The following is a 27,835-nucleotide window of genomic DNA, read 5'->3' as shown; positions in this document are numbered from 1 at the left end:
ACTTTTAACATAGAGATCTCTGTTCCTCTTTCTTTTCACAAACAACATCATGCTTCCATCTCCATTAACATCATTCCAATTGCTTTGGTTTTGCTTTTAGAGAAAAAGATGAGATTGCAGATTTTGTTTATGCAAACTACACAATCCAATTTATTACACACCTTCATATATTCAAAAACTAATGTTTGACAAGAACTTCTCATTACGATCTTCTAAAAGAATGTGTAGGAGATCTGTTAGTTAGTTTGGTTTTGCCAAATTTCAAAGATTAAATCAATCATATATAGCCAATAAAGTTGAGCTGAAAAACTAATAGTTGGTCTCGTTGCAACATCGTCGGTTCGAACTAGGAAGTGAACATACAAAAAGCAGTAGTCACAAAGAGCAAGAAAACACATTTGTGAGAATATTTACATCATTTGTTTGTCATCTCAGCCATTAGAATTAGATTCAAAGACAGATGAATGTCTTTTGGGAGATAGAAGCATCATATTCTCCAAAAACACCATTGCTCCTTTGAAGCATCAGAAGCATTCAACTAGTCTGAGATTTGCATTATAGTTCAATGAAGATGATCTCTACTTTGCAGCATTATCTTGAATGCTGGAGTCTCTGGAGCTTTTTTCACTTGCTCAGTTTCGCATTTTCATTGCAGAGTCTAGTAACTTCTTCAGCCAAATTCTGGAGCTCTACTGCTGCAGCAGACGCCAATTCTTTAGCATAAGAGGCTTCCTCTGTGAGTTTGTTATTAAGTTTTCCAAGCTCATCTTTTTCCTCAATCAGTCTCATATTCTCCTTCTTCAGATTCTCTATTTCCAAAGCCTAGTCGAATGACCGATAACATGATTATTACAGTGACTTGGTGCGTCTGGAAGATGAAGAAAGTAGCAAACTTGCTATGTATGAGAAAGATACCTGAGAGTTGAGGGTTGTTCCGTTTTTGATATCTTTAGTCTCTTCCTGAGCAAAAACTCTATTTAAGCTCATCACGCTGGTCGGTGTTCCTGCTCCAGAATAGATTTCTGACAACTCATCACCATTTCTGTTGTGAGTATTCCTTCCTGCTGATTCGTCTGCTGCGTTCTGCTGCTGTGTATATGTTGATTGTCTCTCGGCTAATGAATCCAGTTGTTGCCTTAGCAGCATGATTGTCTCCTGCATCTCAGCCTTCTCTGATTTCTGTGCATATTAAGTAATCATAAACTTTAAATCTGATGAATCTCAAACTGTTCGGACATCACAAATAAATAAATGGAGTTTTGACTTACAGTTATCTCGAGCTGCTCCTGAAGTATCCTATTGTCTGCAGACTTTATCTTGAAAAAGGCGTTTCATGGGAAAAATATCGTCACCAAATCTGATTATAAACAACTTGACAAGTAATGAGAGCAAAGAGAAATGAGTACCTCATGTTCGAAGATTTTCTCATTTAGTTGCGTAGTGAGCTTTGACAGAACCTATATCAAACAGACACAAGAAAATATTGTCTGACAAGTGTTTTGAATTGGATTCATATAAGCAGAGAGAGTCCTGAATAAAACAACAACTCTTGTTTTTCTGCATCAACCTGGGACATTCCAAGAGAGTCTGTGGTATGACTCATTCCGAAACTTTCAATCATCTGTTGCTCGAGTGCACGTATTTGATTCTTCTTTTCGCTGATTTCATCTTCCAGTTTTTGCATTTGATCCTGCAGTCAACAATGCAAACATGAAAGTAGCACTATGTTATATGCTAATATAATTTAAGCATTGTTATGGAAGGATATCACACGGAAGGAAAGCTCACTCTGATATGGAAATCTTCAGGGTTGCGAGCAGCTTGTTCAGAAAGCCTTTTCAATGAACTGGTACGCAATGCTACTTCCCCAACTAGTATTTTTGTTTGCTCGTGAAGAAGATCCATTTGATCCGCAATAGTAGTTGCAATCTATCGTAGTACATCATTTTGCTGGTTATGTCAGTAATATGCTACAGAATGACCACTTTAAAAACCTAGGAAATGCCATGTATAATCACAGAAGCAACAAGAATTTGGTAAAACAATATCATCTCACCAGAGAAGGGTCTCCTGATCCAACAGCTGCACTGAATAAGTCTTCGGCCACAGTTCTTTCTGGAAAAGACTTGTTTGTTGCTGCTTTATCTCTCCTGGTTGATTTTGTTTGTGCGCACTTAGAGGAAGAAGAAGCAGATCCATTTGTAGAGTTCTGGTTACCATCAGTCAGTAATGTCCCAGCCACACCATCAGATTTCTGCAGCATACATATTATGAGCCTTGTATTTAACAGGTTGTGAATCATATTTTGCCGACGCTAAAACGGTTAGCACGTAAAATATTTCGTATGATTTTGAGGATGGGCAATTCTCCTAAATAGACCATTTTCAAGTTTTTATCACAAAATAGATCCTAAGGAGAAAAATGACCAACATTTTCAAATAAAAAGACTTTAATACCGTAGATATATAAATACAAATAAATAAATAAAAATAAAAATATTTTTTTTTAAGTTTCAGATTATATGTTTTCAAAAAAAAATTTTGTAATTCGAAATATTTTTGAAACTATTTTTCAAATTTTTATTTTCAAAATTTTAATTTTAATTTTTTATTTTATGAAATTTTAAAACTTAATTCCAAATCTCCACCCCTTTAACTCTAAAGGCTAAAGTTTAGATTAGTTAACCAGGATCATTCTTAATATCAGTTCACATCGTGTACTAATTCCACCAAGGCATTTTGATACACAGTAAGGAAGACTAGAACTTACTTTCAGTTTTAGCCAGCCAAGCATTCCTCCACGAGTCTTATTCTTTTTCCGGTCCTTTGTCATCTCATCCAGGCCACTAGTTCCACCATCTCTTGGCTCCCTGGAATGTTCAGAAACTGCGCTTCTAGCATTATCATCAGCCATGTTCTCCCTTCTTCTATCGGGCAAGTAAGCTAGCTGCGGAAATCATGGTGTAAAGTTAAGCATCACTAACATATGACATACAGTCTAGAAAAACAAATACTAGCCTCCCACCAAGATGGAATGATATCCTCAAAACAACTTTGGATTTACCGTACATACCTCTTCCTCTCCAAAAGTATGCCTCCATATATGGTCAGGTTTTACAGAAGCTTTTCCTTGCAGGGAACTTTTTGTTGAAACCAAGATTAGTTTTGTCAAACGCTGAATTCTTCCCATCAGAGCTGCTTTGGCTTCATCCTCCTCCTCCTCCAACCTTAACTGGGGTTTAACCTGGACAGATTTCAGCTTATCAAATGAGAAAGGGCACAATGAAAGAAAGGCAAGTTATTTCTGGGAGAATGCAACTTTTAAGTGTACAGATGTAACCAACAGATTAAAAAGACAAAGTTGATTAAACATTAATCACTTCAAAATTTCAACTGGCTAGTAATTTGCCTAGTATAGAAGAGATTTTCATTCAGTGTTTTCTAATAACTATGCTACAAAGACAAGAAAAGTCCCAAGGAACTATCTGCATACACCAACCTGAAGTTTTCGATCAGCCAAATCTTCTTGGTTAGACGTAGACACAGAAACTCCGTGCTTCAATTGCGTAAGTTCCTCTTGTAAACATGATATTTCTTTCTGATACTTCTTTATTAGGGACTTATCATCCATAATCTATACAAAATTTTGTAAAAATCAAGATTAGGGCTTTTGCCAAATTAAGGAACTCCAGAGACATGAATACCATAAATGCACCTTATTTCGTGAAGCTTTGATTTCAACATGCTTGCACCTCTGTGCGAATTTCAGTGTGTTGTGCGTCTCTTCACTTGTACCGGATGCAGGTGTTATAGTGCAAATAAGCTGCAAAAAATGCAGATGGGGTAAGGAAGCCAATATTGACACAGCAGTCTCTTACTTTCTACAAAAAGAGCTATGTCAACAAATGAAAGTTCATCACCCAAAGAAACACATCTAGCCTTCAGAACTTCTCAAATAAACTATTATTTTGACTTAATTAAGGAACTTACTGATACTAGTCCGTGACCACTAAGTGTTGACTGCAAGAGACGAGTAAGTTTAGAATCCCTGTATGGTATATGAGCTGCCTTGGTGTCTGTCAATTTAGATATGACCTGAAGACGGAGATTATAAGTTAAGTCACGCTTATCTAGAGAGGAAAAAATGTAACACTGCAAGAAAACTTCCTTACAGTTCCCAGGGTGAGTAAACTTTTATTGATGGAAGATCCCTCTTTCCTCCGTTGTCCAGTCATTTCAGTTTTAGAACTTTCAGATCCAGCAAGATCAATGAGGTGCTGCATTGAACCAGGAATCAAATATTAGAGAACCAGAATGTAAGAAAAGAACGGCACCTGAAAACACTCTCAGCAACAAGTGTGACATGTCTTCATATACAATAGCAGAATCAGTATGAGCTCTTTAGTAATTACCAACTGAGAGAGAGTAACATCTTCTCCATCATCTCCCTTTCCATGTGGACTGCTTTCAATGGTCTGAAGCACACAGAAAACACTTAAGGGAAGGAGAAAAAATAAAGCGCCCAATTGTAAGGCACATCATTAAGGGTCGAAGGCGTATGCGTAGTTGCGATAGATACAAGAACGATACACTTTAGGCAATAGGACTTACCAAGGTGAACATTGTGTGGCTCCGACTGCTAAAAAGATTGACATTATTTGAACCAACATGCCTGTGTTCTGCAATAATTCCGGCAAAGGCAAAGTTTAATAACATGACTAAACAAAACATAAATAAGAGAGGTATGACCATATGAAGAGAAGAAAAGGTTGATAACCGAAGTATACTGAATCATAATAATGCAACTATATTAAACTATCTACATGGTCTAACAAATCCCTTGCGAGAAGCTAACAACCATAAACCACATTATTTTATTGCTACTGGAAAACCATTTTTCTTCTAACTGGCACATAATAATGAAACTACATTATGCAATAAGTGAGCTGAGGCTTAAAGTTAACAGGTACATTACGATATTATACCTTCACCAGATGCTATGAGGGATAGAGCATGAGCTGGGGATAAGACAACCTCATCTTTAATGCCTTCAACATATGTGCCCTATCAACATAAACACACACACTAATACTAATGAAACTTAACGAGGCAACTGAAGCTTGGTTAAACGAAATGAGACTGCAAAGCCCAACATCAAAATTTGGTTAAAAATAATCCACCGCTTACCTGAGAATCCTCTCGTATTCGTAGATTCTGTCCTGTTGGGTCTAGTAAGTCATTAATAACCTGTAAGGATAATTAAAAGAACCCTTCAATTATGGACCAGGTGAGAAATCAGTTGGAAATGAAATTTTGGTTTGCAGTTTTATAAGTTAGTGTGTACAATTGAAATAGAAATTCCAGCCTAAGACTATCTTTTTGAGCATACTCGCTGTCATAGGTTTGAAAAAAACAAACTTAAGGACTATAAAATCTACAGCATTCCTCTAAGGTTCCAGGTAACTTCTAATCGAAGGTGCAAGACACATGTCCATTAAGAATTTGGAAAACAAATTAGAATTACAAGTAGGTGATGCAAATAAACACCGGAGTCAGAACATACCTCATTGTATATCTCAAGATATGAAACACGCAGAAGAAATTCCCGTTCTGGTGTCTGGATAGCTGAAACATAGTTAGCTAAAGAAGCGAGAACCAAATCCTATTAAGAAGACACAACAAAAGAGTAACCTATCACCTCCTGAATAATGCTGAAAACATCCTTTACAGCCAACGGAATTATTCCAGGTGACCTTTGCTCCCCCTAAATGCAAAATATGTCGTTAGCAAGGTCTAATAGGCACAGGTGCCAAGTAGATGTGCATTAGAGAAACACTTTTGGATCTCTTGTGAACACGTAATAAACATATATAACAACTTACTTTAACCCCAAACGAGAACGATGGAAAGACATCCTATATCTAAGTGAGGACTTAATCTCTAAAGATGATGAGTACGACATGACAAGAAAGATAATAAAGGAGACAGGGTTATTGATCGCAAATAACTTGCCCAATTAATCATGTTCAAGTTGCAGAAGATATCCAAAAGAAACATGAGGACATTGCTCCCCCTCTAAAAATAGTAACTTACATGCATTGTGTGAGTCTTGCCGCTGCTAGTAACTCCATAAGCAAACACAGTACCTGAAAATAAAGCAAGAAAGAATCAATCAAGCCAAAGAGTTCGAAAGCATCTAACTTGAAACACTCCCAACATCACACTGTTCAACTTATAAGAGAAAAAGAGTTTCTCTTTTTAAAGCCCTTAGTGAAGAAACTAAGAGGTAAAGATGAAAATCATGAAACATACCATTTATTCCAGACATAGCCCCACTAACAACTTGCTGAGCAGCAGTATCATAAACACGACGAGTTGTAGTTGGTGGACCAAACACTCTATCTGTAACCCAAAAACAAAAGCAAAAAACACTTGACCAAATCGAGAACAAAGAAGCAAATACAAGAATCTTCCCGAAGATTTTAAAAATTTCAGTTAAGACTAACCAAAGGCATAACAAAGATCAGGGTTGTACTCGTTCCGAATCGTGTAGTCTCCATCAGCATACCACGCAATCTCATCCCCATTATTCACCTCTCGAGGACTATTCCAAATTTAACCAAATCAAATGTCAATAAACCAAAACATTAAACCGGATCCCAATCTTAGACCACATTAACCCAACCTGAGAGGACGGAAACGAATCGTGACCGTGATATTCTCCTTCAGTTTCGTGGCAGCAGCCGCCGTGCCGGAGGAGGTAGACGGAGACGGGCTAGAACGTAGATGTGAAGTTGAGGAAGCAGCCGGAGAGGAAGGAGTTACAGGCCGTTTCGTAGGAGCACTCGCCGGCGATCTGAGAGGACGAGAGGGAGAGATCGTGGATGATCTCTGTGACCTAGGAGCAGACATTGTTTTAGGTCTAAGCGAGTGAGAGAGAGGGAAGAGAGGGAAGAAGAAGCTCGTTGGCGAAATCAATGGGGGTCACGTCATATACTGATTGTATCGTTTGTTTTTTTTATTTGTTCCCACTCCCTCCAAAAAAAAGAATATTATAATGACTTAAATACCCTCCGATATTAAAGTGCTGCTACCCAATTGGTTACAAAAATATTTTCTCTATTTAAACGATTTTGTTTTTATTTATTTTCGCTCTGCAACTATGAAATGCTAAAAGAGTTATTATCACATGGACAAAATATTTAAAATAATTTTCTGGACTGACAGGAAGGAATTAAATAAATTTGGTGAGCTGTCAAAATAGTAATATTCTGAATTCAGGATAACAGAGTTGTTGTTGTTTCTAAGAAAAATATAATGCTTATCTCAGGAGGGCACAGAGAAACATTTGTTTTTGTAATTATGCTGAGAGATTATGCTGATTAAAAGATAAATAACGAAAATCTCCTCACCTAACAGCTATTTTGGAGGGTATGATTGGAATAACATCAAAAACAGTGGGAGAACTGTTGAGTATTTGGCGGCATTAGTGATAATTAGTTGAGCAAGAGGTGGAGATGATTAGAAAATCGATTGTCCATGGATGACGTGAGTGCCGGAATATAATGGATATACTAGATTTTGATCCGTGCTTTAAGCGCGGATTATTTTCCGGTTGATAAAAATATATGATATGAATTAGTATTTTAGTCTTGTTATACATTATTATGTTACAAAATTTTATTATGTCAAAAAAAATTATTATTATGTAATTATATTTTTAATCGTTTGATTACTTTTTTCAAAAAAAATTATATAGATTGATCAGATTCAGTGCGTTTATTATTTTAAAATAAATTATTTTCAATTAGATGAGAACAATACTTTTATATCAAGTTTGGACCTGTCGTCGAACCAGTAAACACGATGACTTGTACATAAGCTGGTTTAGATTTAATGAAAACTCGTTAATTTAAAGCATGCAAACTTCGAAAAAACCTGCAATCAAGTGTGACCCGGCATTTGGTTTACAAGGTAGGAAAAAAATAATCTTCAATAATATTTTAAGAGATGAATGAAACTTCTAATATATTAATGTAATAAAAATAATTTAACGTAAATATATATAATTTTGTTTTAACAAATGATTTGCTAAAGTGTTTTTTTATTAAATTTGATTTTGTAAATATTTAGAATTATATAATGTTAGATGACATGATATAATATGTTGTATGATATATGTTTTCGTTTTAATAATTGATATCTAAATATTATATATCCATCTTTGAGCATAATATATGATGTATATAACGTTATTGAATAACAACAATAACATTGGATGATAATAAGAAAAATAATTAGAGAAGTGTATCATACAAAATGAGAAATAATAATAGGATTTATTTAAATTATTTAAATTATTTATAGTTATTGTAGTTAATGGTAGGATAAAAAATAAAGAGTTTTATATAGATGTTATAAATTCTTTTATAAATATTTTTAAAAATATTTTCTTTTAATAATATAAATTTTCAATCGCATCTATAATATATTCTTATCAAAAATCATCATAACAATATATTTAGAATATATATATTTAGAATATATTGTTAAACTAAATTAGAGAAATATAAGGTAATTGATTATTGCATAGTTAGAGAAATATAAGATAATTGACTATTGCATATTTAGAGAAATATAAGGTGAGACAAAAAAAATAGTTAAGTCTAATGAAAGGGTCCAATAACTTTTCATAGGTAGATTTTTTAAAACTCCTTCTCTTTTAATAGTATAGACTAGATTTTGACCCGCACATTCGTGCGGATATTTTTCATTTTATGAATGTATACTTTTAATTCATTATAAATATTTTAAGTATATAATTTTAATTTTAGTGTTATATATTGTGAATATAATCCTATTATTTTAGTAAATTGTATACATGGTAGCATCCATCATATTGGGGGTGATTGGTTGGGCTTTATCTCCATACTTTAGCTTTATTTATTTTTAAATCACTAAATTTTACCAATCATGCTTTAGCTTTACTTTTAAAAATTAAAGTCTACATCAAGTTTTTATTTAATTTTACCAATCATGCTTTAGCTTTATTTTTAAAGCTACAGCAAAAAAAATAAAGCAAAACTTTTTATTATGCATTTTAGGCAAAAATGCTACATCATATTTTTATAGGCTGTAGAATCTGTAAAATGTAAAAAAAGATATCTATAATATCAAATAAATTATATAATCATAATAAAAACTTTTATAAATATTTTAATTTTGAATTTGAGTGTTTTTTTAATTATTAAGATATTTAAATAATATAAATATTATTTGCATATCACTTTTTAAATTACAAAAAAATTTGATAATTTATAAACAAAAATATTAATATAAATTATTTTAATTCATAAAATAATAATTTTATATATACAACACATATTTCATATATTTTATTTTAAAATATCTACAGCCTATAACTTACAGCTACAACAAATTTAACTACAACAAAAGTCTCTGCAGAAAAAGTCTACAGCAACAACTTTACAACTACAACCAATTTATCTACAACTAAACATCTACAGTTAAATTTTTTAAGCCACAGTCGAACCAATCATCACCATTATTTTAGTAAATTTTATTGATATAGAATATTTTTTGGATGTTATGATATTAAGTTTTATTTATTTTTGTTATTAAATTAAGACTTCAAAATATTAGATTACTTTAATTTTTGTAAGATAGTTTGTTTTTCCGTGTTACATTTTAAGAAGTTATTCTTTATTATCTATGATTATACCTTTTGAAAAATTTAAAACATTATCATTTTAAGTTTGCATACTTATTTTTTAAATTTTATATTTTGTCAAAATTGTTTGGAAAATTACACAACTATATTTGAGGTGAGAGATTATATGATTTTCGAAATTGTTTTGTTACTAAATTAATACATTATTTTATATAAATAATTTTTAATTTCGGTATGATTTTTATACATCTCTCAGAATATGTTAAAAATTAATATAAATATTAAATTTATAATTAAAATTTGATTTGTCATTTATATTTTGAATGAATTATTAAAATTTCATAGTTTTCTAATAACATCTTTTTAAATAGTGTATGAACTAAAGGTTAGTTATAAACTATTATATTTTTGTATATTATTATTTTTTTAAACAATATATTGTTGAGAGTTTCAAAAAAAAAAAGATAATATGTAGTTGTAGATATAAAAGTTTAAACTATGTTAATGAATTTATGTTTATAAATGTTTTTTAAAATATAATATAGTTTACGAATTTTAACACATTTTGATGATGAGTGATAACTTATTTAAATGAAACTATTTTAAAAACAAAATAGGTAAATTTACCCATATTTAATTCATATAATACTTATATTTTAATAGAATACATAATATAATTAAAAATATATATAAAATAGTATATAATTTTATTTTCTTGTTTTATAATAAATTTTTAATTAACATTGAATTATAAAGTTATATTAGTATTTACGAAATTAATTAAGTGTTATTTTATAAAAATATTTAGATGGTTGGTAAGATTTTGTTAGATTCTTTCTCAACAAAACTAACAAAATTAGTTATACTTAAAAATAATTTTTTATTTATATTTGGTTTATTATTAATGTAAATAATGAAATATGTCATATTAAGTAATTTTTTAGATGGTCCTAGTATGACTTATTAACAGTAGATAAAAAATAGGACTTTGTTTTAATAGATTAGATATATGGATAAGTTCATGCTCAAAGTCAGTTTAACTAGGCTAAGCCTAATTTTGCATGGATAAAAAAGTAAGCCAGATCTGTTGGTTGGTGGACGGTTCAAATAACTTTAAAATCTTATATATTAAAACAGAAGTCACAACCTTGATTCATGTGTGATTTTTAAAAAAAATGGACCTAATGGACCTATTCATAAAAATTCATACTATATTTTAATTTAGACTAATAATAAATATAATTTTTAAAATATTTTAATCATAGTATCTTTTGATATCTTTTCATTTTAAATATAAATATATTTATTTTAAAATTCTAACAAATCTGTTTAAAAAGATTTTTACAAGATCTTCATTTTCGAAATTATATTTAAATATTTTCACTAATTTTGAAATTAGTTTAAAATATTATTATACATTAATATATTCAGTTATATAAAATGAAAAATAAAAAAATCTATAATATTTTAGTTATTATATAATCATAATCAATCATATTAAAATAAAATTACTATATTGAGCTAAATATAATAAAATTGTATTAAATTTATATATTTATATATTTTATTTTCGTAATTATAAAATATTGATGTTCAAAAATAAAATCTAATATGTTGGTAAGATGGGTTAACATTATCAAACTATATAATACATGTATAAAAATTAACATGTATTTCTTTAAAGTTAATAATATAAAATCTTTGTAACTACTTTAATCATAATATATTTTCATTTTAAATATAATATGTATTTATATATTATATTTTAAAAATTCTAATAAATCTATGTAATATTTAAACAATAACTTAATGTATTTTAAGTTATCGTTTAGAACTGAAAATAAATAAATTATATCATATTTTATCTACTTTTATAGTCATTATCATGTTAAAATATAATTAATATACTAAAATAAATATGAAAAAATTATATTCAATTGATAAATTTATAAATTTTATTTTCATAAATATAAACTATTTATTTAAAATATAATATGATGATAGAACGGCTTAAAATTAACAAACTATATAATACATGTCTAAAATTAACATATCTTACACTTTTATATATACAATAATAATTATCTAAAATGAATAAGCATAAAAATATTGGTAAAAAGAAATCCAGTTTTGAAATACGGGTCAGAATTTAGCATAAATTAAATACAAAATATTTTTTAAATATATTTTCTCATGAATATATTAATTTGCTTAATAACTAAATGCAAATACAATAAGATAAATATATAATAAGAAGTGGCAAATACATAAGGTTTAAACAATTAATTAATTATAACATATAAATTATGAAATTATTGTATTTGAAATAGTTATATAAATATTTAAGTATATGATTAACATTAAAATATATACCACTTATGTTCTAAAACAATAATTTATGTATAGAAAAGTGAAAACAAACACCCGTGCGGTTGCACGGGTCAAAATCTAGTTATACGTTAAGATTGATTTGTAAAAATCAAATATCTAAAAATATATATTTATTAGACATGACAACTCCATTTTAAGATTTTTAGTTTTAAATTAGATTATGTAAACTTTCTCATTGCTCATGGTTATATTTGAACATTAGTTTTATTTGGATCTGATCATTAATATCCAGAAAAAATGTTCATATGGACAAATCTATTTACCCGTGGACAACTCATTTGACATTCAATTGAGGAAGGAGATAGATAGCATCGGGGTTTGCAATAATGGAGTTGTATTTGTGTGTTGTAGTCGTGGACGACATTGACAACGAGTTTCACAGTTGTTGCTTTGTTGCCTTGTGATAACGATAGAGGACATATTACAACGGATAAGTGACTTAATAATCATGTTTGTTTCTCTGTTTGTTAGTGACAACAACAAGTTTAGTCGTTAGTCGTCCAAACTTGTCATACAAAACGTAAACAAGATTTAGTCGTTGGCGACTATGAAACAAACAACAAAAACATTATTGTTGTCGCTTAGATTTAAAGGTTGGTGGACTAAATTGATGAAGATTCCATTTGTTTTCTTCTTGATTGTGCTTGCCCAAATCAAGCAACATTTCATCTTACATGATTCATGTCAGTAAAATCTCAGATGTATATGTTAGAAAACGTGGATTAGTGAGATATATGGATATAGCGTTTCACATTAGCTCACTGAAGATAGTTTTGTTGTTTTTGTAAAATTGATAGCCAAATCTGATGTGGTCCTTTTGGGTAAACATCACACGATCTAGCTGGTTGCTCTATGGAGCCCAGTAGCATAAAGTTTATGACAATTCAGTTTATAATTTTTAAAATCGATTACAATATACTTTTTATATAAACTATATATTTTCGAAACTACTCAACTTGAAAAATCTTATACCTTTATGTCTGAATTTATGGGGCTTCCCATATGAGAACCTTACAAAAAGAACTCACAATCTTCTTTTTTCAACAAAGAATTCACAATCAAATCTCATGCTACATAAAATCCAAGTCAATCAAACAAAATAATAATCTAGTATATAAATAAAAGGAACTAATTTGGAAGCTCCTAAGCTGATAGGATAAAAAAATTCGTAGCCAATCATTTTGACATGAAAATACCGTTTATGCTTCGTTAACAAAACAAACACTGAAACGATTCTGCGTCACCACACTAATTGCAGCCATTATTCCCATCTCCAAAAAAATAAAAGAAACAACCTAACGATTCTCTCTTTGTCTTGAGTCATTCCTTTTTTGTTATCGAGTCACACACCTTTTTGTCTGTTTTCTTTTTGCTTTATCTGCCGGGTTTAGCTTGTGAGCATAATGAGTTTGCACCTGGTGATATCGTAGAGTATGCGATTCCGAAGAACTGGTTGGTTTAGGATTTCATCATCCTGAAATACATACACATCCAGAGTTGTAAGTTGTAATTACAAAGACGCTTGATGCAGAGCCTTACGTAGCCAGGGTTAAGCATGTGCTCATGGTTGACAGTGTTCAGGAAATTGCTGTTTATGTCCATAGGTTCCATAACCTTGATCTTTTCCAGCAAGGGTATCATTATGTGCTTTGAGTGTATATATTGGAGCAATTTTTCTATTATGTGTATAAATTTTCGATTCTATTACTCTCTTTGATGGTATCAAGTAAAAATCCGCTCGAGATGGGAGGATACTGATAACAACAACTCCTCTGGGATTCCTTCACGAGTTGTTCAGTATGAAGGTACTCCTCTCAATCCCTTTTTTTGAATTATTATCTTTTGTAATATTCCTCATGTTTATGTATTTGGAGAGTATCTTTCTTTCTTCCTTTCTTTCCTTCTTTCTTTCTTTCTTTCTTTTTGCATAAGTATCAACATACCTTTGTATCACAGCTCTTAATCCAAACTCAAACGAATCATCCTGGAGTGTGGAAGGTAGATGATAAAGATAATAGTGTCTTAACACAGCCCTTCCGGATTAAATATGCTATACAGGATGTTCGTCTATGCATTGGTCTCTTTTACTATCCCATTGGTAAGATACGAGGTTAGCTTTTAATTTAAACATAAATAATATAATTGTTCAGAAAAATTCTTTCTGTTTTCCAAATATGGTAGAAATAAATAAAAGATCCGTGCCTCCGCGTTGGTGTTTGATTTAACTTGTGTTCAACGTAAACTCATAAACCACTGGTTTTATAAAAAAATTACATGGATATTTTTTATGTTTTATAATTTGGTGATTTAGTTAATCACATGAAAAGGTTATCTCCTTTTAACACATGCGATTTAGTTAATATTCATACAATATTAATAATGGCCAGTATATGAATATTGATTTCGTTAGATAAAATTTAGAATTGTAATTAATTAATTTAAATTAATTTTAAATGCAGTGGCAGAATCTATAAATAAAAAGAAATACAAAAAGAAAATACTTAATTTATTGTAAATGTAATGGCTAAATGTGTAAATAAAAGAAAGTACTAAAAATATTGTTATTCATGTTTCCAAACAATTATCATTTAAACTGTTATCCCTGCTTCTAAACACTACCAAAAGGTACTTCAGTTTTAATTATATAGATAGATAACCAACACATAATTATACTATGTAAGTTACTCATAAATTTGATTCTACCTTACAAATATGGTCAAAATTTTAACAAATAACCAAATTAGCTATTAAAAATTAAATTAAATTAAAAAATATTTTAAACACAAGAATTGACAACAATAAAACAACTGTTAATTTAACAAATTCAAAATATACAATCTGCGTGTACGTGGGAAAAAAACCCTTAATAAACAAGCTGCTCAAGAATTTTGCTGGGAGTTACATTATGTGTGTTCTTCATTTATTGTCATGTGTTTACTCTCAGATAGATATATGAAGAAAAAATAATGTAAATGGTTTATATTACACTTGGTTCCATATGTGAGCACGGAGCACCTTATGACAGCCATTGTACAATAGTGATTATGATTTTTCCAGTTTACAGTCTTAATTCATTTGTCATTCCGAACCGGCTTTGGTCTGGGTTTGTCTTTTGGTTGGCATGTCCAGCATATGTTGCTGCAAAGCTTACGATAATGAATGATGAGCATACATGTTTTTTGTTTTTGTTTTATGTATTGTAGGAACCAACACATGGGATGATGGGACAGATTTGAGCTCTGTGTACACAAGCGTGTGATCGACCTCGTCAGCTCCTCGAATGTAGTGAAGCAACATTAAGCCTGGTGAGTGGATGAGGTTAACTTCGTTGATTCTTAGAGCATAAGGTTTAGTTTAGAATTTTTTTTTTGAATTCCAACGATTTTGTCTTTTCTTTATGTTACAAAGTTCATACTTCACTTCCTAAATCAATAAGTGGGTAGAAAATCCTTAGGCAAAATACGTAAAAACAATTATGTAATATTTAGTACAAATACAATTGACCAAATAAATAAACTATAAGAACGTAAAGATTCATCCAATAAATTTGTCAAAAGGAAAAATTCATCCAATAAAAACAGATTTCAGTTGAACTTTAGAGTTTATGGTCTATAACAAATTTATACTTTATAAAAGGTTATGAAAGGAACTAATCTCCTCGATTCTTTAAGCTATTATATCAAAGTAATCAAACAAACAAAGTTTGTTATGTAAACCTCATTTCCAAAATGTGTTTCACTATTACAGATCAACTATTGGTCGCCTCAGCGCTAACATGATTTTACTTTGACAACACCATTAACATTTTACAAGGCTTTATAAGAAAGAACATACTAAACTCTCACACATGAAGTCATCATTCATCTTCAGATCCAACGACAAATAAATCTCTCAGCAACACTCAAGTTAAAACAATAAAATAATTCATCTACACATGTTGTACTACGACAAACTCTAAAATTGTTTGTATTACCCTTCTTTTTTTTGATCAAACCATTCATTACTTAAATTGACGAAACAAAGTTTTAGTTCGCACTACTGCGACTTACAAGGTCTTGCAGGCTCATCTTTGCCAGAGAATCAGCCACAACGTTAAAAGAACTCCAATCGTTGTCTATTCATCTTTGGTCGGCCGGATCTTTGATCAAACCATTCATCTTTGGTCGGCTGGATCTTACTCCGTGAGAACTCCAATCGTTGTCTATTCTTCGAGTACCAAAATGGAAATTCAGACAAGAAATAGAGATATAGTAGTTGGTTTTCATTACACTTTATGTAAGCAAAGATCAACGGCAATATTTTTATCAAACAACAAATAATACATGTCTTTTTGGAGACTGGCAGTTGTTCATTTCAGATTCTGCGAGGACCATGGTAAACCCGAGCTCTTCGTTTTGAACCTTTCCGTGCGAATTTAGACTCTCTGCTCACTCTAATACCATGAACCGAACCAACACCACCACCAACATGTTGGTTCAAACCCAAATCAGAAGAAGGATGATCTTTCCTCACACCAACTCTAACACGATGGCTCCTCGGTTTCAAAGACTTTCTAAGACGCTCTTCTTTTCTCATTTCTCGTCGAGACCTATGGTATCTAAACGACCCACCATCATCATTGTCTTCGTCACTATAATCATCACCATCCTCTGAATATCTTCGGTTTCTACGTCTTCTTCTGCGTTTGGTGTGTAGCAGATCATAGCAGAAGAAAGTGCAGCAATTGCTAAGAATGTAGAACCAACAGGAGACTAAAGCCCAGAGGAATCTGAAGAAACCGTGGATGATACAATGCCAGAAACCAATTTTGTATAACATGTAGATGAAGAACAGAAACAAGTAGGCTACGATTAGGATCAAGGCGGCTTTAGCAAGACTAGCCACGCAGAAATTCTCGACGTAGCACAACACATCCCACGGTGATGGACAGAGCGTACTGTTTCCATGTAAGATACTTTATAGTGTCAGATTAGTAGAATCATTAAACTTGGAAGAAGATATATTATATGGTTTTGGAAAGTAACCTGCAAGATTTTCCAGAGAGAAAGTCAAGCGGAGAACCAAAGAAGTTTCCGAGAGAATGAACGAAACCAGTGAAGAACGAGTCCATCACACGACCACTGACTTCTGATTTTAGATTATTCTTCTATCATTAAAGCGGACAAGACATTAGAGAAAGACCCTGTAACTGCTGTAGATCTGGTTTTTAACCAACTGTGTGAATCTTTTTAGTTTTTCTTTTTTTGTCAGCGAATCTTTTTAGTTTCACTTTGCCTTTTTCACGATATTTAAATTATTTTTTTTGGTAAAAATAAAATTAAAATAGAAACCAGTGAGTACAGTGCATGCGTTAACTTCTAGGAATTAAAAAAAAAATCCAAAGAGGGGGGAAATTCAAACTTCATCCACAAGTCATAACTTGAGAGAATGAATGGTTCTATGATTAAAACCGGATTACACGCGAAAAAACAATTTTGGATAGAAGCAGATGATGATGGCAAATTGGATCAGTCCATCCTTCCCTTTAGGATCCTCTCTTTAATCTCCGTTGGTGTCCTGCAACAATACCATCAACAATGTGTATGTTTAAGAAGTGATTGTAAATAACACAGTATGAGACAAAGCAGCCCATTGAGAAGAAATTGGAAACTTACACAACGTAGACATGCCCTCCCCAACCACTCAGACAATCACGGTCAACTGACGACAGAAGTGCTTGCGATATTGTCTCGAATAGTTCCTCAGCTTCCTGATAAAATCCCAAACCAAAGTCTTGATGCATATAGGTCTCTACTAAAAATGGAAGATGGCTAACAGGATAAAAAATTTCAACACCTCTTGTCAAAAGGAACAATTGAAGATATCCAAGAGAAAACTAATGGCTAATGAGAATCCTACAAGTGTAATTTTCACACCAATTAAAGATTCTACTTTCCAAACTTCAACGCAGAAGTGTGGTAGGTAATTTGAGAATTAGCATTGAAGGGATTCGGTAATTAATAGAGAGGTGATATAGTGAACCAACCATATCTGGCTTGTACATAGCTTCGCAGGCACCATACAGAGATTCTGAAGCAGTTCCAGAGACAACAAAATCTTTAGCTAACTCCCTGCATTTTTACAATAGAACCCACAAGTATTACAACATCTCCGTCATTATATCAAGCAACAAACGATATGGAAGAGTAATAGACAACTCATTTTTCGAAACAGCAGCAACAACAAAACCTCAAACCCATACGTAAAATAAACCATCTCTACAAGTAACAAGAATTAGAGACACTAGAAGAACCGAGCTAATCGATATTGAAAAAGAGAAACGACGTCAAGAAAAGGAGATGAGCTTACTTGGCTCCAATGGAGTCCATGGTGCAAATAAAGGGCTTGTCATCTTCTCCCAAGCCAGCAATCACTGGTTGGCATAAGTAAGGACCAAATCTGAAATCAAAATCATGAGTCAGATACAAACTAAGCAATCTCACTCCTAACCAGAATCAAAACTCGACTTGTCAAGCTAAAGCACAAACCTTTTCTCGTAAAGAATGGCGGAGACAAGACTAGCAAAAGTCTCAGGCTTCATGTCTCTCTCTTCACGAAGCTGATACAGCTTATGACGAAACACCAATCGCTGGTACCTTCACCCATCCCCAAAAAGCCAAAATCTTTAACAAGTTCAAAAAGAGAATGAAGCAAATTAAACATCTGGAAGCTTAGTTCTTCTTACAGTGTTTGCACATCGGTGGCGAGACCAGAGAGGCCGATGAAGACGCGATCGTGGATCTTGGAGATTCTCTGGAAATCAGTGGCGATTGTCTGGAGCTGCACACCGAGTCTACGATCACTGGCGATGGCGAAGCAGTTCTTCCCAACCATAGCCACAACGGCGCTTCCATTGTACTCGAAGATCTGCAATCGCCGCCATCGATTAGTTAGTCACCCATCATAATGAATCAAACAAAGAGACTGTTACTGATCAATCAACTTACCGACATCGGGAAGATTAGGGTTTTCTGAGAGAAGAAGACTGGAGTTTTCCGAACGGAGAAGAAATCTGAGACGGAGGAAAGAGAGAGAGATAGTAAGTAAACTCGACGGTGGCTTGGAAGAAACTCCAGTCTTTTTTGCCACTTCAATATAAGTTGTTGGGCCTATTAATGGGCTTATCACCTATCGGCTGCTAGAGTGGTCTTTTCATTTTCTTTAGGACAGCCACTAACTAATCCAGTAATTTGTCTAATGTTTTATGTAATGCTTCTACTGTCTGTTGTACACCACAAAGTATTAAGTTTGAGGGGGTGACTGGTTTTCCCGCTACCACCCGCAAACGCAGCTTTTGCGGTTGATAGCGGTTGTCGGCGGTTTGCAACAATCACTCAAATCGCTCTAAACCGCTTCAAACCGTTTCAAACCGCTCCGAATCTCATAAATCCAAAAGCTGGTTCCAGCTAGCGTTTGCGGTTGCGGGCGGTTGCGGGAGGGTAAAATTTTTTTCTTTTTTTAAAAAAATATGTATATACAAAAGTAAAAATATTTAATAAAAAATTTAAAATTGAAATTATGAAAATATTAAAATATATCTATTACATTTTAATTAATATTATAAACTTTTATGATAAAAACAATTTCAATAAATTTTCAAAAATTAAAATTATAACTTTCTAAATATAAAATTTATATTTATTATAATTTTATAATTTTTGATATTTTTATAATTATATTAAATGTAAATATTGTTAATTTATTATTTGACTGTTACCGTATTTAGGTAGTTAACCAGTCATAAGTCACCCGCAAATGCACCAATTTTTAATCGCAGTACCAATCGTACAAATCTCTTAAAACCGCTAGAAACCGCAACCACCCGCATCCACAAACTCCTGCAACCGCAACCGCAACAGCTGCGTTTGAACCAGTCAGACCCTGAATCATAGAAAAATGCGAGATATAATTAGTTACTAGAGCTTGACCCGCTCGGCCGAGCGGGTATTTGTTTTTATTTTCTTATAAGTGAATATTGTTTCTATAAATTAATGATATATATTTCTAACATTTCGCATATAATTAATCATATAATATTTTTATATTTGAAAAATATAGTGTGAATATGATAACTTAAATTATTTTTTTCAAATTGTCATTTGTATCACATCTTTCTTATAATATATTTATTATATTAGTTTTAAGATGGAGTTCTGGATCAGAGAATATATTACATTTGAATATTATTTGTATCAATAATTTCTATATTAATAAATTTGGGACTTTCATGTATAGTTAAATTTTAAATTATTAGCACTACATAATTAGTATGTAGAAATTTTATTTTATTTTGTTTAATATTTAAAATAATCATCTACACTAATAAATTAGGTTTTAAGAGGATTACTTATTTTGGCTTGTAATTTGAGAATGATAAATGATCGAAAAACATATTAAATATTTTAGGCTTAAATAATATGTAAACCCACTTAATAGAGAGATTTATATAACTATCTATATATTTTAAGAATTTTTTTAAAATTATGTTGAGGAATATTAGGATATTTCTTTCAAAAGAGACTCTCCCCATAACCGGTGCTCTGATTTCAAGAATGCACTCAAGAAAGTCTCCCCCATAACCGGTGTTCTAATTTCACGAATGAAGTAACTTCATGTGTACTCCCATCAAGTCTTGTAGGGTTTAACATCCTTAAGAGGTGTAAAATTTTTAGTAAGCGACACTATTTTACGATTTCAGAATATGAATGGGAAGTATGTAACTGGAATTGCTATACAGTAAAACCTCTATAAATTAATAATGTTGGGACTATACCAAAACTATAATTTTTTTTATTAATTTATCGATATACTAATTGAACCAAAAACTCAATTTGTGACTATACAATTATATTATTTTATAGAAATTTTTAGTGCATATTAATTTATAGATTATTAATTTAAAGAGGTTATAACGTATGTATTGACATGGTGAAACGATGTAGGTTAACTCTTTTTTTTTTTTTTGAAAAAACGGTTAACTCTTATTTTTGAATTTAATAGTTAGATATGGAGAGATTATAGGTAGGGTATATCTGCGATATTTTTTGCAACATTCCTAAAATCTTGTTTAGATATTTTGAAATTTAACTAATGATATGGCAATATTTTATTTGTACCGTAATTTGAGGTTAAAATATTGCAATGTTGAAAATTTTACTGAGCATATTCCTTATATTGATTCACGTTAGAAAAGTGTAAGCATATTTAGGAGTAATTTCGAAAAGTGAATATATGGAAAGTAGTTATTAGCTTCCACGAAATTTATGTGTACAATATAAGTTTGTATTTAATAGATCAAAACATAGTGGTTCAACGGTTTGATTTTATTCTGATTTAGTTTATTTTAAAAAGGAAAAATTAACTCAGTGGCAGGGGTTGATAAATATAGTGAAAAACTCAGGGTTATTTCTAAAATGTACTTCTGTTTTAATATATTAGATGCAGTCTCTCTTACATAAGATCTTCAGTTAGCAAAACCATAAAAATGAAGTAGAATCGAGATACGTGACACAGATTTGCGAAGAGAATACAATACAAACAATCAGAAAGTATGAATGAAAAGTTAAACAAGTACTAAAAATCAAGGTTTGAATTTCCTGGTCATGCGAAACAATGCTCTCTATGGAGGCTTCATGGCGTCAAAGCTAGCTTCATTACTTTTTCTTTTCCGCAGATTTAACCAGTTGGATGGGCTGTGAAAAGGACTGCAAGAGAGCTTTCTGTGCGGGTAACTCAGCAATGAAGAGCAATGTCTGAGCCCAACCAGCATATTCCCCATATTTACTCACAAATGCTTCTGCCACTCTGCTGCAGAGTTTATTTGTCAGTTTGGCACCGGCAAGGTCTGGCACAAGGTACCTTGTGGCTATCTGGTTCAACAACACCCAAAACAAAAAAAACGACAGAGCTGCTTTAGTCATCTCCCAAAACGCTAGCTACGTATTGTTGGCTCTCAACAAAATTTTACCTGCCAGACATGCGTGTCAACGGGAATGGCACTATGCTGATCAAGTGAAAACAGAGCTATGCAAGCTGCTACCTTCGGACCAACACCAGGCAACGTACACAGAGCAGCAATCGCATCTTGGAGATCCAGTTTGCGTAGAGACAGAAGCCATTCATCTCCACCACCTGGCTTCGACTGCAACGCACTTACAGTACCTGTTATGTACTTCGCTCTGCTCACCACAACAAGATGTAAACAAAAAATCAAAATTCCCAACTTTAAAACAGAACCAATCAAAGAAACAGGCCATGTAATGATTATCTAGCTGAAAACAAACATAAGCCTCAACCAATGATTGAAAGGTAGTAACTTTAGATAGTAACAACCCACCTGTATCCAAAACCAGCCTTTCTAAGCTCATCCTCAGAAACCCTAGACAACCTTTCCAACGAAGGGAACTGATGAAACTCAAACCCCTCAACCTCACCCAGATACAACCCCAAAGACGACACGAAGTCCACCATCTTCGTAATCCTCGCGATGTTGTTGTTCGACGAGCACAAAAACTGAATCAAACACTCCAACGGATCCTGCCTCAGCACACGCGCCCCGCGGAGATGCCTCGCCACCTCTCCGAAACGAGGATCCTTCATCTCGAAATCGGACCACAGCTCGGCTAGCGAGATCTCCGCGTTGAGGAAATCGAGAAGCGCGAGCTCTGCGGCGTTAGGGCTTGTAGCGCTGCGGTGGAGGCAGTAGGAAACCGTCTCGTCTCCTGGACGCTGGCGGAGAGAGACGAGGTGAGGACCGATCGATCCGCTGTACTGAACCGGTCCGGTTTGTTTCCACCGGAATGTTTGACCCGTCGGGAATGTTAACGGTAGTGTGAGCTCCGTTTGGGTAAGTTTTAGTGGGAGCCACTTTGGTGCTCCTGTTCTTTGTAGCTTCTGTTTGAGAATCGGAGTAGGGGGAGGAGAAAGTGGTGGTTTTGCGGCGGCGGAGATCGACGGTGGAGATGGGGGTCGAGGTCTCTTCATCGCCGTTGCTTGTTAACGGAACCACACCACTTCTTGTGCTCGACGGTTAACCAATGTTTAATGTATCAGAGTAGGAGTACCCGGTTGAACCAATATCAAAACTGTACCAGATAATTAAAACCGAACTATAGAACTAATCCGGTTTTATCAACCGAAAACTTAAACCGAGGCTGAACCGAAAGTCGGATTCACGAAGCTTGAATTTTGAAGTTCCAAACACTCTGTTTCGGCAAGAAGATTAGGTCGTCGTCGAAAATGAATAAATTGATCAGTTCCAAATCCATTTGGAGATTAAAATCCCGTTATACCAAAGCTGCAAAAACGATGCCGTTTCGATGGAGTAAAATAATCAGTTTAACTTTAGCTACATAATCTGCGCGTACACGTGGATGTATTTTTTCAAAATATGTTTTTATTTGTTTTTTATATCAATAATATAAGGGATGAAAAAAATACCCGAATCTAAAAGACCGAACCGATCCCAATCCGAAAAAGTAGTATCAAACCCGAACCGAAATTGATTAAATATATGAATGATTCAAAATTTTAGTTTTTGGACAACCGAAACCGAATCTGATCCGAACAGAAATATTTCGGATATCCGAAATATATTTATATACTTATATATATATTAATTATTTTTAGACTTAATGTATATAAAAACTATAAATATAAATGCTCTTTTAAAAGTTTCATATGAAAGCATCGACCAAAAAATATTTAAAGTGTATTAGCATTTAGTAAATGTTTTTTAAAATATTTTTTTTAACAATTGCTGATTAAATAATATATAACATAATGCTAATGTTAATGCTTCACCAATCAAAGCGAAACATAGGAATTATTATTTTCTTCACTAAGTAAACCGAATTATTGAGTTGATCCGGGTTTTTTTCAAGCGAAAACTTAAACCGAACCGAAACTTGAATTTTGAAGTCAGACCTCGGCCTTCCAAACCCTCTAGCTTGGCAAGAAGGTTAGGTCGTCGTCGAGAATGAATAAATCAGAGAGGCTAGCGAAGACAACGGCGAGAGAAGATATGCTGTGTTGCTCGGAAACTGGAAAGCAGAGCGACTCGGAGCGTAGTAGAAGAGAATGACCAAGAAAGCAGTTCCACAACTTAGTTAAAGCTCTTTGCTTTTTAATTCAATTCTCACGAATCAGAGAGACCCCACGCATCTCTCTCTCTCTCTCTCCACCCACAAAAATGCCAGCTTCTGAAGGTAAATTTACAAAAGGAAACGACTTTCCATCTCTATCTCCCTCAAAATCCAATTTTGGATTGCGATTTGAGTTACCCATTTTATGAATTGCTTTTCCCCCTTTGAGCTCCGTCGCAGATAGAAGAGGGAAATGGAAACGGCGGAAGCGAGGTGGGAGGAGACCGAAGCAAGAGGACGAAGACATGGAGGAAGAAGACGAGGACAACAACAACGAGGAGATGGAGGATGCTGATAATGCCGATGAGCTTCACCAAAACGGCGGCGCAACACCCGATCCGGGACCCGGTGTTAACGAGGTAGTTGAAGATTCCGGTACTCGCGTCTCTGATTTCCCCTCAGTGGTTAGGCGCGTGGTGATCCGGCCACACGCCTCTGTAACAGCTGTTGTGGCGGCTGAGAGAGCTGGTTTGATTGGGGAGAGTAGAGGGCAAGGCTCGCTTCCATCTCTGGAGAATATTTCGTATGGGCAGTTACAGGCGTTGTCTACTGTGCCAGCTGATTCTGTGTCGCTTGATACTGAGAGGAGTGATGGAGCGTCTTCTGCTTATGTTATCTCTCCACCTCTTATTATGGAAGGAGAAGGAGTTGTTAAACGGTTTGGGGATAAGGTTCATGTCTTGCCTATGCATTCAGGTTCGTTTCTATAGTCCTTCGGTTTATGAGATTGCAAATATATATTTTTGCTATAAGATGTCTCATTCATAAAGGCTTTAATAAGCCGGTATGCTCCTAAATGCATAACTTTTTATCTTCGTTTCCTGAGCAATGTTCATGTAGCCTTGTAGCTCAGATGTATCCTGATTGCCTCTTAATTGTTATTTTTATATTTTCTGTTGTCATTTGAGCAGATTGGTTTGCACCAAACACAGTGGATCGGCTTGAAAGGCAAGTTGTGCCACAGTTCTTCTCCGGAAAATCTCCAAATCATACACCAGAAAGTTATATGCAATTCAGGAATGCTATTGTCTCAAAATACACGGATAACCCTGAAAAGACACTGACGATATCTGATTGCCAAGGATTGGTAGATGGTGTCGAAGATGAAGATTTTGCACGAGTGTTCCGTTTTCTTGATCACTGGGGCATTATCAATTACTGCGCCACTTCCCAGTGCCATCCTGAGCCTTCTATGGATGTATCAGATGTTAGGGAGGATTCAAACGGTGAAGTCCATGTGCCATCTGCTGCGTTAACATCTATTGAGAGTTTGATCAAATTTGACAAGCCCATCTGTGGACACAAGTCAGATTCATCCGTGTCATGTTCGGATGTTGACCTCCCTGACTTGGACATAAGAATTCGTGAACACCTATGCGATAACCATTGCAACCATTGTTCTCGACCGCTCCCAACTGTGTACTTCCAATCACAAAAGAAGGTTCTTATCCTGCTTCCTCTACTTACAACGCTTTGTGTTTACTTATCTGATTTTTTAGCTGATGTAATAGACTCACAAACCTTATCTTGCTTACTGTTTACAGGAGGATGTACTTTTATGCTCTGATTGTTTTCACCATGCAAGATTTGTTGCTGGACATTCTTGTATTGACTTTGTAAAGGTGGATACAACCAAAGATTACAGAGATCAAGATGGAGAGAATTGGAGTGATCAAGAAACACTCTTGCTTCTTGAAGCTGTGGAACTCTACAATGAAAACTGGGTTCAGATTGCAGACCATGTTGGTTCAAAATCAAAAGCTCAATGCATTCTTCATTTTCTTCGATTACCTGTGGAGGATGGTCTTTTAGATAACGTTGAGCTTCCAGGTGTAACTGATCCGGTAAACCCTACAAATGGATTTGACAACAAAGGAACAGTTTCAAATGGGGCTTTACCAGGTGATTTTTGTTTTTACTTCATCTCAAACAATTGTTTAGCTTGTAGGCTTGCTTTTGACACGCTATACTCATTGTGCGACTTTCTTTTGGCAGGTTCTTCTGAGCAAGAATCCGAAACTGAGATCAATCTTCCTTTCGTGAAGTCTCCTAATCCGGTTATGGCATTGGTTTGTGAATTTTTATTCATATAATACGCTTCTCATTATCCTTGTGATCATACCATGTGATCCATGAATCCGTTGATATGAAACTTGAACTGTGTGCATATTTTAGAGAGTTTAAAAAGTTGGTCCTCTATTAACTATGTTTTTGTGATACCTGAAACATTTTTAGGTAGCATTTTTGGCATCAGCTGTTGGACCTAGAGTTGCTTCGTCCTGTGCCCATGAGTCCCTCATGGTTTTATCCGCGGATGATAGGTTAGTGTGTTTCGTGATTACCACTTTCCCTTTTCTAACTCTTTGTGGTAGCTTTCATTCAACTTCTTTTCTATTATATATATCTTATGGACTTTTGCTGAAAACTTTTCAATCTATTATTAAGGTCCAAATCTGAAGGAAAAGATCCCAGCTTGATTGATGGTAAGGCAATTGCTTGATTGTTCACTTTACAGTTAGTTTTTTAGCTCCATTGTTTGTAACCTAATTGTGTCGAATACATATATCTCCTTTGATGGTAAAAGAAACAACATGCCAAAACGGAGCGGAAGCACCGACTCCTTTGCCACAGGACAAGGTTATGGCAGCATTTAGAGCCGGTCTATCAGCTGCAGCAACAAAAGCAAAGTTGTTTGCTGATCATGAGGAACGTGAAATCCAAAGGCTTTCTGCAAATATCGTAAATCACCAGGTAAATAAATACAGCAGAACCTAGTTGACGTTGATAATTTATATGGTTGGTTGATGATTGTCTTTTATTGCTGATGTGCAGCTGAAGAGGATGGAGCTGAAGCTAAAGCAGTTTGCAGAAATCGAAACGTTGTTGATGAAAGAATGCGAACAAGTGGAGAAAACACGTCAGAGATTTGCTGCAGAACGAGCACGTATGGTCTCAGCAAGATTTGGATCACCTGGACAGACTAGTAACACTAATAATCTCCAAGGGATGTCTCTATCCACTGGTGGTGGTAACAACGTCAATACTCTCCTCCAGCAACAACAGCAGCAAGGTTCAGCTTCCTCATCTCAACCAAGCATCATCCCAGGATTCAGCAACAACCCGCAACTTCATGCGCAGATGCAGTTCATGGCACGCCAACAACAACAACAGCAAGCATTCTCCTTCGGCCCGAGATTGCCTCTCAATGCGATACAGACCAATGCAGGATCAACCCCTTCACTGTTTGGCAACAACCAACTTAATAATAACCCTGCAGGTGCAGCATCCATCAACCAACCTCCCTTTAGTCACCCGATGGTTAGGTCTTCCACTGGTTCTGCCTCCGGATCCGGCTTAGGCTTAAACTAAAAACCATCTCTTTAGCTTTTATTGTTTTGAGCGAAGTTATTGTCTTTAAGACCGTAGTGTTGTTATATGTTAGTGTCGTCATGTAGTTTCAAAAACAAACTCTCTGGAGTCATCTCTATATAAAAATCATTTGCCATAGACTATGTTACTTAAGTTTTAGGGCAACGAATGTAACGTAAGCTGCAAGAAAGGTCTTATTCTAA

General features: G+C 33.8%; 5 protein-coding genes across 5 annotated transcripts; 1 reads left to right on the top strand and 4 right to left on the bottom strand.

The window, feature by feature from the left end:
- Positions 1 to 266: 266 nt before the first annotated feature.
- On the bottom strand, positions 267 to 7,033 carry LOC106347383 (kinesin-like protein KIN-7C, mitochondrial). The gene is made up of 23 exons (XM_013786911.3): positions 6,685 to 7,033; positions 6,506 to 6,603; positions 6,312 to 6,401; positions 6,093 to 6,145; positions 5,698 to 5,763; positions 5,563 to 5,616; positions 5,187 to 5,246; positions 4,985 to 5,063; positions 4,611 to 4,678; positions 4,412 to 4,474; positions 4,172 to 4,276; positions 3,990 to 4,094; positions 3,715 to 3,822; positions 3,499 to 3,633; positions 3,073 to 3,243; positions 2,770 to 2,946; positions 2,057 to 2,254; positions 1,789 to 1,929; positions 1,568 to 1,690; positions 1,407 to 1,457; positions 1,269 to 1,316; positions 916 to 1,179; positions 267 to 822 (listed from the first exon to the last, which is right to left on the bottom strand). The coding sequence occupies exons 1-23, from the start codon at positions 6,909 to 6,911 to the stop codon at positions 625 to 627; spliced, it is 2,682 nt and encodes an 893-aa protein (XP_013642365.2). The 5' UTR covers positions 6,912 to 7,033; the 3' UTR covers positions 267 to 624.
- A 7,132-nt stretch (positions 7,034 to 14,165) lies between these two features.
- On the bottom strand, positions 14,166 to 17,303 carry LOC106350092. The gene is made up of 2 exons (XM_048782572.1): positions 17,106 to 17,303; positions 14,166 to 17,017 (listed from the first exon to the last, which is right to left on the bottom strand). The coding sequence occupies exons 1-2, from the start codon at positions 17,189 to 17,191 to the stop codon at positions 16,435 to 16,437; spliced, it is 669 nt and encodes a 222-aa protein (XP_048638529.1). The 5' UTR covers positions 17,192 to 17,303; the 3' UTR covers positions 14,166 to 16,434.
- A 115-nt stretch (positions 17,304 to 17,418) lies between these two features.
- LOC106347382 (proteasome subunit beta type-3-A) lies at positions 17,419 to 19,267 on the bottom strand. The gene is made up of 7 exons (XM_013786910.3): positions 19,068 to 19,267; positions 18,806 to 18,987; positions 18,609 to 18,716; positions 18,430 to 18,519; positions 18,107 to 18,191; positions 17,736 to 17,830; positions 17,419 to 17,637 (listed from the first exon to the last, which is right to left on the bottom strand). The coding sequence occupies exons 1-7, from the start codon at positions 19,071 to 19,073 to the stop codon at positions 17,589 to 17,591; spliced, it is 615 nt and encodes a 204-aa protein (XP_013642364.1). The 5' UTR covers positions 19,074 to 19,267; the 3' UTR covers positions 17,419 to 17,588.
- Positions 19,268 to 21,525: 2,258 nt separating this feature from the next.
- On the bottom strand, positions 21,526 to 23,329 carry LOC106350091 (N-glycosylase/DNA lyase OGG1). The gene is made up of 3 exons (XM_013786909.3): positions 22,457 to 23,329; positions 22,088 to 22,298; positions 21,526 to 21,989 (listed from the first exon to the last, which is right to left on the bottom strand). Exons 1-3 carry the CDS (start codon positions 23,101 to 23,103, stop codon positions 21,774 to 21,776), a joined length of 1,074 nt encoding a protein of 357 aa, XP_013642363.1. The 5' UTR covers positions 23,104 to 23,329; the 3' UTR covers positions 21,526 to 21,773.
- A 736-nt stretch (positions 23,330 to 24,065) lies between these two features.
- Positions 24,066 to 27,768, top strand: LOC106347379 (SWI/SNF complex subunit SWI3C). The gene is made up of 9 exons (XM_013786906.3): positions 24,066 to 24,326; positions 24,444 to 24,959; positions 25,175 to 25,704; positions 25,808 to 26,165; positions 26,259 to 26,332; positions 26,499 to 26,584; positions 26,709 to 26,746; positions 26,848 to 27,014; positions 27,096 to 27,768. The coding sequence occupies exons 1-9, from the start codon at positions 24,311 to 24,313 to the stop codon at positions 27,630 to 27,632; spliced, it is 2,322 nt and encodes a 773-aa protein (XP_013642360.2). The 5' UTR covers positions 24,066 to 24,310; the 3' UTR covers positions 27,633 to 27,768.
- Positions 27,769 to 27,835: the final 67 nt, after the last annotated feature.

The sequence above is a fragment of the Brassica napus genome, chromosome A6 (assembly GCF_020379485.1).
Source record: "Brassica napus cultivar Da-Ae chromosome A6, Da-Ae, whole genome shotgun sequence".
Classification (NCBI taxonomy): Eukaryota; Viridiplantae; Streptophyta; class Magnoliopsida; order Brassicales; family Brassicaceae; genus Brassica; species Brassica napus.
This window is presented reverse-complemented; position numbering and strand designations above follow the sequence as displayed.